The sequence below is a fragment of the Chelmon rostratus genome, chromosome 16 (assembly GCF_017976325.1).
Source record: "Chelmon rostratus isolate fCheRos1 chromosome 16, fCheRos1.pri, whole genome shotgun sequence".
Taxonomy (NCBI): domain Eukaryota; kingdom Metazoa; phylum Chordata; class Actinopteri; order Chaetodontiformes; family Chaetodontidae; genus Chelmon; species Chelmon rostratus.
In genome coordinates this window covers 13615117-13626943 of record NC_055673.1, presented here as the reverse complement: position 1 = coordinate 13626943, position 11827 = coordinate 13615117, and the positions used below count along the sequence as shown (strand labels likewise).

The 11827-nt window shown below is 43.0% G+C and overlaps 1 protein-coding gene across 16 annotated transcripts in view; it reads left to right on the top strand.

Annotated features, from left to right (window-relative positions):
• Positions 1-1733: 1733 nt before the first annotated feature.
• The window catches only part of clasp2 (cytoplasmic linker associated protein 2), a 55870-nt gene continuing 45776 nt past the window's right edge, over positions 1734-11827 (top strand). For all 16 annotated transcript variants that reach the window (XM_041955735.1, XM_041955733.1, XM_041955736.1 and 13 more), the window contains exons 1-2: positions 1734-2647; positions 9160-9238. In XM_041955735.1, the coding sequence (XP_041811669.1) occupies positions 2450-2647; positions 9160-9238 (277 nt within the window). In that variant the 5' untranslated portion in view covers positions 1734-2449. The remainder of the gene's footprint in view (positions 2648-9159; positions 9239-11827) is intronic.

The following is an 11827-nucleotide window of genomic DNA, read 5'->3' as shown; positions in this document are numbered from 1 at the left end:
CTGTATGCTACTGGGATGAGTGGCCTCTCCTGTGCACTGTGTGGTTATGTTGGCTTGTAGGCCCTGATCCAATCCTGTCAGTAGCCCTGTGCACTAGCTCCTACTTGACCACTTAATTAAGCATTTGTTTACATCCTGGATTAAGTTAGCACCACAGACAAACTTGTTTACATCAGTAGGACTCCAGTCTCTTGACTATTCAGATTGAGTTTAGTAACACTGATAAAACTGTGGTATACCCGCTGTTTTTAACTGGAATGTCGGGTCTGTTACTCAAATTTATTGCTGTGTGTATTTGGATATCAATCAGGGCTAATGTTGGTGCAACTTTGCTTCAAAATGAAATGGAAATTGGCTTAAAGCTGAGATAATAGTTATGAGAATGTGAGCAAAGGCACCTCAATGTTTTGACAATCACATGAATTTACGTATTTGGAAGTTCATTTAGTGTAGTTTTATGTAATTGGCAATTTACTGATGATGTAGGTTACGATGAATTTTCTGTATTCAATATACTCTACTTTCTCAATGCACCAAACAGCACACGAGGAATTATCTAGAATTTGACACAGGACTGATGAACTCTACCAATCTAATGTATTTGATTGATCAGCAACAAATTGCCACTCATCCAATCCTACAAAACATATGTGACAGCAGGAATGTGAAATGCAGTGACCGGAAAGCCCCAGAGTTGACTGTTTATTTCACTCGATACAGACACTCCTTCAGACCAACAGGGTCTTTCTGTGCGGATTATCTTATGTATTGGGCATGAAACGCCACTACTCAAAGCGCTGAAAATACTTCAAAACAAGCAACTCGCAACATTGCGCTAATCAAGAGACTGACAAGTGCTGTGTAGTGCCATGTGCTCAAAGACTGGGGAGATTGGCAGGACAATGGATGGGACTGAAGCAATGCGAGCAGACAGAAAGATGAAGAAAGACTCAGATGGACTCGGATACATAGCTGACTTGACTGGCTGTGATACTAATGCCCTCTCTTTGACAGCTGTTTTAACAGTTTTATGTTTAAGAAAATAAAGAAATAAATGAAAAAAAAAAGAATAAATAAAAGTGACTAATAGTAAATGTGCTTTGTCTCTCCAGCGTGAGATTTTGTCTCCTAGGATCTAAAGCAGGCATGTCCAAACTATTCCATAAAGGGCCGTGTGGCTGCAGGTTTTCGTTCCAACCAAGGAGGAGCACACCAGGCCAGCCAATCAACATCAAGGGATCACTGAGTTATCAGCTGAAGACTGAGCTCAGCTAATTAAGCTGGTGTGCTCCTCCTTGGTTGGAACGAAAACCTGCAGCCACACGGCCCTTTATGGAATAGTTTGGACATGCCTGATCTAAAGAGTTCTAAATAGTAAACTGCGGCAAACTGAACACAAGCCACACCGTAGGTACACCACTAGATGTCACCCAAGAGTCGCGTAGACGACAGACACACCCACAAAAACAGTGCGGTGTGTTTGATTCTTGAGTGTATTAAAGAAAACAAATCTATCTAATCTAGTCATAATTAAATATACGTAATATAAAACATAAGTTGATTTAGTGGTGATGTATCTACCTCCACATTTAAGCAGACGCGTGGACTACAGTACAGTTGATAATTCAACATTTTACATCAGGCATTATTCTGGCTAGCTGTGCGGTGCCTGAGGACCAATCGGCCTGATCGTTGATCGGTTGCGCCCCCTGTTAAACTGCAGTCCCCGGCAGCGCGCAAGCATTCAGCGCCTAGTAACGGGTTTAGCGTTAGCGGTGGTTATTGCTGGATTACAGAGAAACCAGTTTCCGCGGGACTAGAGCTGAACCCTAATTCTGGAAGTTTGGTGCAACTTTACCATTGAAGGAGACGACAGCTGAAAGATCAGCGGACTTTCCAGCTTGTGGTCATGGAATAGCAAAGCGGAGTGGAGCCAGGCGTTAGGCCTGTGGATAACTAACGTTAGCTAGCTGAGCTAGCGAAGCTGTCTATCCTTGTTTGGGTCGGTGTGCTAACTGGCTAGATGCTATTTTTGTTAGCATAACAGATAGCCAACCAAGCTTGCTATCCTGTTTTGATGCGACTATATTGAAGGAAACTGCTGGGGTCCACCATTATTACACATTTCCTGAACTTTCTTTAAGTTTTAAGTTCATCTTCTTGACTAACGTATTGTAAGTGAGCTAGCAAGCTAACGTTACGTCTTTGTCATACAAAGTTGAGTTTTTGATTTGAGCGGAGGGATGATTTGTGAGTTAAATTAATCTATTTTTTTAACAACGGATTGCATGTTGATGATCGATCATTTGTCAGACGCTGTTCAGACCGCACAGTCTCTCTGCCCCTCCACTGGACGACAGTTAAAATCTTTTTCGATCCCCGCTGCACCAACCGCTGTTTCCTGTCTTCGGCCGGCTTCGGTGGCTGGCCACACGGCACTGAGTGCCCAATGGAGGAACATGACAACATGGATTATTTTTACCAGCAGGTAGTGCAGAAAGACGTTACCCGCAGGTTGCAGGTCGGTCAGGACCTCATTGACTACCTGAACGACCCGCAACGCTCCCCGGACGTGGAGCAGGACAAACCCCGGCTGGATAAGACCGTGGACGAGCTTACGGGATGGGTGAACTCCAGCAATTTCAAGGTGAGAGATCTTGGCAAGTCATGGGGCCATCGCAGTGTCACTGCAACACTCGCCCCTTTGGCTTCATTCTGAATTATTTTCTTTCAGTTTACCCAGTGAACCGCAGGAGGAGAGAGAGGAGGAGTGCAAAATTTGTTAGTCGCCAAGAGGTTGTTTTCAAAGACAAGACATGTCAAACGAGCTGTCATCGCCTTAGTGCTGTGAAGTGGACAATCTGATCTCCTTTCAAACAACTTATCAAACCGGCAGCCCATTTTCTTATCTGACATCCGCCAAGTCGGAAGAGTCCAAATTTAATTTACATATTCATACAGCGGATCTTCTTATCAAACCTGGAGAAAGCTGAAGACTGCATGTTTCTTTATGACAACCTAGTAATCCATTCCTGGATCTGAAGAGGCAGACATTTTTAAATGTCATCCCAGTGACAGAGTAGGATATTTGCAGGGCATTCCTGTGGTTTGTTGGAGTTCATGTAGTTGTTCTGGCTGAGAGACTGTTTCTGTGTAAAGGGGACCTATTGTCAGCACTGTAGACTACTGGATGGGATGGGGGAGGGGTTAGAAGACTCATTGTTATGACCTATGCTTTCTCTAAATCTATCCCCCTCTCTCTAGTTTTCTCTCCCTCTCTCACACACTGACAGATACACACTCCTTCTGTCCGTTTGCCTTTTCTCAGTTTTTCACCGTTTTTCTCTTCAGTCCCTCTCCTGCTCCATCCTCTCTTTGTGTGTGTGTTTGTGTGTTTCGTTGCCTTGTCTGCATTCTCTGCCGTATCTCAGAATCGCTGGAATGTGCCGAAAGTATCACACAGATCCAAACAGCAACTCAAAACAATCTAAAATCTCTCAGCAGCGTGCAGAAATTGAACTCTGGAATCTCTTTTTGAGCTGATTAACATTGTCTGCACTGATATCCAGGACTCAGCAAGAGTGCAAGAGCGTGACGAAAGCGTCCTCTCATGATCTCACTGTTTAATGGTAGAAGATGCTCATTTGACTCAGTTGTCGTTTTGTTGTCATAATCTTTAAAATGGAGCTTTGTAAACTAATTTCCATTTACTGCCAAGATGTTGATAGAGATCTGCCAGTATTGCTGCTTTCAGTAATTCAATAATTTCAAGCACCAGTCCAACTGTCTCGAATGTTTGTTGTCTTTTGTTGACAAATGAAGCCTTAAATCATTAGGCCCAAATATTGGCCAAAACAACAGTTGAGGCTTTATCAGTTTTGCTCAGTGTATCCTCCAGTATCCTCCAGGTGATTATGCATGAGGGAGCTGTCGAGACACGGAAAACGTATGTTTGTGGAGTGCTGTTAAAAGCTTAGGCCTTAAAGATGTTGGGATTGTTAAGAAAGTTTGTAGTTTACACTCCAGTCTTAATTGACGATGAATGTGGTTATGTCTTCCAAATGGGACAGCCTTCCATCAATCTTTTGACCGAACACGTTTGGAAAAAAAACAAGAACCATCACCACCTCCAAGTCTCCCTCCAAGAATCATTCAACCAAGCAACGACAAGCCAAAATGTCCCTTTGTTCAGATTTGTTCTTCTCCATGGATGACACATACAGTAACCTGAGTTCAGAGTCTGGCAGTGATGAGCGAGTGAGTTGTGAGGCCTTCACATAGCGTGCTTTTGCTGATGCTGATTGGCTCCCTGTTTGGTGAAAGGATGCAGGACTTAGCTGTAAGCAAGATGCTGAGTCATCACAGCATGATGGGAATGAAGGTGTTAGAGGGGGGAACTGGAGTGATGAATGGGATATGGGTAGGTGGGTGGAAAACACAGGTCACGACTCCTAAATACAGGACATTTTCCGCTAATGATGGATGAAATACTGCATTTCTTGTGTCGCTTGGTGTTAATACTGCATGTGACATGTATGGGCAGCAGGGCCAGATGTCTGGATGCTGACTGGACTGATCGAGGGTTGATGCTGCTGCCAAACTGCCCTGACATGGCGCACTGATCTTTGTTTAAATTAATATGGACTGTCAAATGTGTTAAGTTCCGTTGGCATGAGATGATACAATCAGAGCTTGATGGAATATCAACCGAGCAACAAACACAAAATTAAGGTTCTGTTGCCATCATCCTCAGTGATGTTTAAGCAGCGTCCTCACCCTTAAAAAAATCCTGTCACAATTTAAATGTAACTGTGCCAATATGGCAATAAAATGGGCAAATGTAATCTGGAATTGCACATAACAAAGGTGTGTTTTGCCATTGCTTTGTGCCACAAAATTCAGCGCAACTGCCATTTGCCTCATGCCTGTCATTTGCACAGTGGCCACCAAGATCAAAGTGAGCGTATATATTTAGCAGCACAGCTTGAGCAGGGATTTGAACTTACATCAGCCTCCATTCACTGTCAAATGCACCATCAGGCAGCCGACCAAAAATGTTATTTTTGAGAACCTAGTGGATGCATTAGATGGGACTGTACCGACAAGCTTCATTCATAACATTGAAATAAAAATATCCCGCTTCAAGCCATGGTTTTTGGTGTTTAGCGTTTCAAAAACAACATTTCGCGCTGCAGTCAAAAAACTGCTTGCTCTCCCTCCCTCTCTGCAAACAGCGAGGCCTGCACCTGTATTAACGGACAGCTCTGACATTATTGTTGTAAATTACTTAAGTAGTTACAATTAAAAGATCCACCAAGACATCACTTTCATACCAACAAGGGCTGTAGAAAGAGGTTGAATAAATCGCCAGTTTAGAAATGTAACATTGCTGATGATGATACCACAAAAGTGCAGTGCCAGTAATGCAAATGTATTTATGTTGACAAAAACTGAGTTATATTCATTAAAGAAAACTGATTTAATAAAAAAGACTAACTAATTTAATCTAATCAATCACTATTCAAATTGAGAATTTCGTTTAAGATCATAAAATATGATGACAGACATTCAAAAACCCCAACAGAAGATTTGAATGTGAAAAAGTCAGAATCAGTACAGCCCTCCTGTTAGAGATGTGCTGCTGATTATGTTATGATCATGCTGAATCATTCAATATACTAAATGTCAGAAAGTAGGGGAAGTGGCCATCACAGAGTCTGTTGACATTCTTATATTGCTTTGTTTAAAGATCCCCTCCAGACATGTTTTAACATGTATATAAGCCACTATAATTTGACTAATAATGTGTTTCTGATATGTTTTTTCCACAAAAAGTTATGGTAGCTTGTTAAAATCCTAAAAATTAAATCTGCTGCTCCTTCCTGCCTAAAAAAATCATTGAGGAGTCCGTTCTCAGTGTTTGTGTATCGGAGGCTTCACGGTTCCACATCACACTTGCGTGAGTGGAATATTGGACCAGGATCGACTTCAAGACTATTTATGACGTCACAGATCATGCTCGCGGGCCCGTTCAGTGAGCGCGGAGAAACTTTCCACTTTCAGCAGCAGCCAAAATCTGCACAGTGAAGCTCAGATATTAAAGCATGACCCAAATCATGGTTGTCTCACTGATCGATTAATGAGTTATTGGTCTCGTTGCTGCAGCACCAGCCTCCACCTTTGCTCGTTTTGTCCGCTCAGATGTTTCTGTAGGAGCCTTTGACCCCTTTTTTTCTGTCCAAAACTCACTTTAAGCCTCTCTAGAATCCAGAGCAAGCCCTGTACACGGTCTGCGAATTAACAAGCTAAGCCACGGTGCGTACCAACCTGAGTCTTCACAAAGAACCATTCATCCCGGGCTAAATATTTACTTTTTTTTTCTCCAGCATACCTCAGTCGCACTGATGTTATGAAGCGAGAGAAACAGCGGTGTGTTGTCGAACAATGAATGTGTGTTTCAGTATGATCCTTCTAGACCTTGCTTTGTCCACATGCCTGTCTTAAATATTTCCGCACGTTTATTCGTTCTTCTTTCCTCCCTCATTCCCTCCTCAGCCCTGGTCACACCGTTCACTGTAAAAAGCCCAAGGTAGATAACAAGCCCAGTCCCTTTCGTCTCCTCTCCGCTATCTCCTCCTCTCGGTCTCTCTCCACGTGAAGACGCCATATGGTTGTGGGCGCCAAGCTTGTTGGGGTGCCGGGTGGAGGAGGAGGGGGATGGGGAGGCCTCAGGGCTGTATCCTTCCTGTACTGTTTCTTCTTTCTCCTGCTGTTTTTCCTCTCCTCCTCCTCCCCCTAAATTAGGTCAGTATGAAGGAGTCATCATAGGTACCCAGAGCTCATGTTTCTTCTCCAGGTGATTTTTGTTTTCTCTGGGGCTACTTGGCCTTCGTTCCTTGTGTTTTACCTCATGGCCCCCCATTCTCCCCCTTCTTAATGTCTGTGGTTACCTGGCTCCGCTCTTACTTTGACTAAAATAGGGAAGAAACTGCAGTCAACAGGACAGACGAGTCTGGAGAATGATGTTTTAATGGATTTTCTTTTTGGACTGTTCAGTGTTACAGCAGCACTGCCAAAATAAGCATTCCAGCAGCACAGCGCAGTGTGGGATGTGATCCTAATCAGAAACACAGTGGAAAACTCAACTATACCACCAGACAAAAATCCAGTCACATCACCAGCCAGTTTTTCTGTTATGACTGAGCCAAATCACAGTAAAGACAGATGAGTGAGAGGCCTAGCAAGGGTCACTTGAACAAACCCCATGACGCCGTGAATGCATCACATACAGTACATCTCATAATGTAATCACCTTTTTCCTTCTACTTATAGTGATATTTATCCATCTAGGTTGTTTTGTGTGAGTTGCTGAGTTATGGAGCTATCAGCTGTACAGATGTCTGCCTTCTCTTTAATCTAATAGAATTAGATGATGCTCGGCTTGTGTTGATCAAAGTGTCAAAAAACTCAACAGCAAAGTGTCTTTCCAGAAATCATGACCTGGTTACTCACGTTAACCCAAGTTAAACCCTTGTTGTGAGCAGGTTCATGTAGGAACTATTATCTTTCTACCGATCTACACCCGCCAACCGTATCACTGCGCAGAAGTAAGCGTGCATCTAGTAATGAACAAAAGTCTCCTGCTCGTGACAGCACAGGATATAAACATTGATGGTGTCCTCTTAGGCTGAGCTGTATCATAGCTAGTAGTATTTGTTAGCTATAAACTAATCTCCACAAGCTACCAGTGTCAGACTAGCGTTAGGGGAGTAGATGCACATTTCCTTCTGCGCAGTGACACAAATGAAGGGTTTAATTTGGTAGAAAGAAAATAGTTCCTACATGAAGCTGTTCACGACAAGGTCTGTATTATTTTGAGATGAGGTTTCTGGAAAGAGACATTGTCGTCGAGTTTTTCAAATCTATTTTTTGCCACTTTGAGCAACACAGGCCGAGTGCCATCTAGTCGCATTATAATCAAGCAAATGCAGACACCTGTGCAGCCGATATCTTCAGAGCTCTGCAACTCACACTAAAACAATCTAGTTGGATAAAAAGTGCGACAGGTAGGAGGAAAAAAAATATTTTTGATTTTGGGGTGAGCTGAGAATTTTGCCACATTTATAAACTAAATGGTGCAAATGAATGTGTGATAATTAATGTGTTAATTTCTGTTATACAGATCGTGTAGATAGTGTCGCAGCTGTTAACATGCTAACCTCTGAAAGTATGGTATTACCCATTAAATATGACGTTTATGTTTATTTCTGAGACTTTTTCCTGACTGTTGACTAGAGTATCATGTCTTTATCCAAACTTCAGCTTTCCACCACTTGTCAGGGTCTCAACCAGTGAATGGAGCTGGTTCAGGTATCATCACTGTGATACCCATGCCATAACAATTAGTTGGTTTTTTTTTTGGATAGGCATCTCCATTCAGGCTTTTTATGTGTACATTCAAACTTAACAGCCTCTTAAATCTGCAGAGTGGGGTCACATGGTGGAAACAAATATACTGCAATGGGGGAAAATTCTACTTACATTATGGACATTTGGTTTTCAGTATAAAAATGAGATTTCTAGGATTTTGTTTCCCCCCTCTGAATCTAGTGATGGTCCTGTCTGTACTTTGGTGGAATTGTGAACTCAGCTGTAATTTGATGTTGCCAGTCTCTGCTGGGTACAGTATTTCTGTCTTTGTCTGGCACTACAAGGCTCATCCAGATATCAGAGTTTTGGGGGACTCAGACCGGTTTTATAAGCTGTTGGCAGGCTGACTGGTCTGCGTCTTGAAAGGAGAGACTTTAATTCCTTGAACATGACAACATTCCCTTTCACGGTCTCAGCTGTTTGCAGAGTCAGCAAAACTCAGGAGACAGTCTGATTCAGCATTTTTTAAAAATCCATCCAGGATGCCAAGACCACACTCAAAATTTTGCGAGAACATAATTTAATCCTCAGCCCACGCGTCCCCTATCACTGCCCACACTGTGGTTGATGTGCAAGCATCAACAGTGAAACTGGTTGAAATGAACTCAGTTTATTGATATGAAAGTAGGAAACTGCTGATAACTGTCTTATACCTGAAACCATGAATATTGTACAATACTTGTGGATAATTATTGCGTGTGACCCGCTGTCTCACTCTCTGTTTTGCAGGTGGCATTGTTGGGGATAGACATCTGTGGTGCTTTTGTGGATCGTATGGGAGAGCGGTTTAAAGGATACCTGGGCACAGGTGAGATATCTAACCTATCCACATACTGAAATCCTTTGGGTTGTGCTCTGTGTACACTGAAACTCATCCATGAATGTTTGTGTTCATTCTTATACTAGATAGAGTTTGTACACTTGAAAGGGACTTTTTTTTTGTCTTCCCTCTGAAATACTGAAGTGAAAGCAACTTTATGAAACACACAAATACTTCGAATGTCTCATTTACTGGTCCATGAAATAGATAGAAAACTTGTACCTGGACAAACGTGTCAGCCAAAGTATCGCCAACACAGACTGCAATAATTTAGTTTCTTTAGCCATTCTTTGTTCGCTTCATCGGGGTCAAAGGTAAACGTTCAGCTATCCATTATCTTGAGCAGAGAGTGCTGGTCGAGGATGGGTTTGCCCTCTTGGTTTGAGTCCAAGTAGTTTCCAAAGTGAATAATGGATAAACGGCAGAAATCAACAGCATTTCTGTGTACTGTCACATGACGTGTGATGATTTGTGTATTGTCGTATAGACTCTTCAGAATTTTGGCGCAAGCCCCTCCATTTTGTCTCTCACTTCCACTTTGTAGTTCCTCTAAAACAAACAAGCAGGGCTTCTCTGAAGCCTGCCCCCGCCCCCCGCAACGCCCAGTCTGCATCTTTCAGTCTCTATATTTAGGCTCCAAATTGTCTGCCATACTGTAACTCTGTCTATTACACCCCAAAACCACACCTCACCGCATTCATATGACCTCATGCACTGGATCTTGTATCAGATTTCACGCTTTGTGAGTGTGTATGTGTGTGTCATGTCAGTACCAGCCTTGGTGTGTGGCCGCTGAAGGTGTCACCAGCTGTCTTTGTCAGCCAGGCTGGCTCCTGTCCCCTGCAAACACACTCCTCCTGCAGTGCAGCTCTGGGATGACTGGACCTGTCACACTGTGCAAAGTCTGCCACAACACACACACTCCTGATCTCGCTTACTGTCTAGAACGGTGCCACCACCCGGCTCTGTGTATGAGTGTGTGTAAGGGACGTGTGTGTTTCAGACTGATGGTAAAAACATCTCCCTGAGCCACCGCTGACTCTGGAATCTCCCTCCCTCTGTCTGACTTCCATCTCTCCTTTCCTGTCCTCTCTCTCCTTCTCCCTGCACCCACCCTCCTCCCACACACACTCAGAGGGGAGGCAGATGAGATCATTGAGACTGAGTGATTGCATTGATCTACAGGACTGACTCATTGCGCAGGGCTGCTGCCATCACGCTGTATGTGTGCAAAGTAACTCCCAGATGTGAAGTGGAAATGGAAGTGAAGCATACAGATCACATAAGGACACTTTTTAGAACACTTTCCTGTTGTGCTGTGTGACCGATGAAATGAGGCAATGTGATTGGCCGACCAGCAGCCATGTGGTTTGCCAGTTTGATTGCCATGTTGAAAAAGATGACAGAAAATGAGCTAGCCAGCAGCATACAAGCATGTGTGTGTCTGCGTGTGTTTACATCCTTACTACAGCAGATGACGTTGCGTGCAACAATGCCCCTCCTGTCATTTCATTCTGTTTGAGAGCATTGTCCTTGTTGCCAAGGCAACCAGCTGTTATGATAACATAATGTACGGACGCACGTGCACGCACATACACACATCACAGGAAAAGGACAGATGACATCACCACTCCCCTCGCTGAAGTTTCAGAATAGGAATGTGGGTAGGAGTGTGTGTATGTGTGTGCATGCGCCTGCGTGTGTGTGTGTGCATGTTTATTTCATTGTGTGAATGTCAAAGGGAGGTTTTGAGTTTTATGTAGCTCAAAGTTTTGTCTCTTTGATCAGGGTTTTGGGTTTGTGGTTAAACCACTATATGTTTTTGATTTTTGGCTTTTTGTAGATTTAAATCTTTAAAAAAGGGCCACAAATATATACTTTGATTTATTTTTTAAGTATATATTTGTTTATATAAGCTGTGTTTTTAATAGCTTTTGTATGACAATGGAAGACTATGGCATCGAGGAATAAGATACATCAGACTTTGTGTTTGAATTTGTGTACGAATCCATCATCATTGGTTTTGGTCTTTTCATGGGATCTCAGATTTATAAGAAAAATATAGAATATCAACGACTCATCTTTTAAAGAAGATTATTTATTTATACTGGCACCCCCAGATGGCAGGTCATCAGATCAAAAGCTGTCAGTTACCTGTTTATCTGATGCGAGAGCTGAAACACACTTACAGCTGAGGCGCACGCCAACTCTGTTCCTCATTTCGTCGAGGATTAGAGGAGCCATCTGACACGTTTGTGTAGTTGCCAAAATCCTTATAGTTCACTTGGCCGCATCGCGCAGGCCATGCTACTGGAGCAGTTGCGTGTTAGATAAAGTGGAGCTGACATGAAAGCATTTGATGATCTTTTAGTCACGGTCCATTTCTCATTTCCTGTCCTCTCTTTCCACTCGTCCTGTCAGAGCCCTGTTGTTGATGGTGGGATCGCTTGAGCTTTTAAATTGCAATGAGTTTTCATCTGTTTCTCTCGCACACCCACAGACTGTAACTAATGACAGGCATGTATCTTTGTGTGGTTTAAAAGTGCTCCACTTGGGGGCAGTCTTTATTTTCTTTGG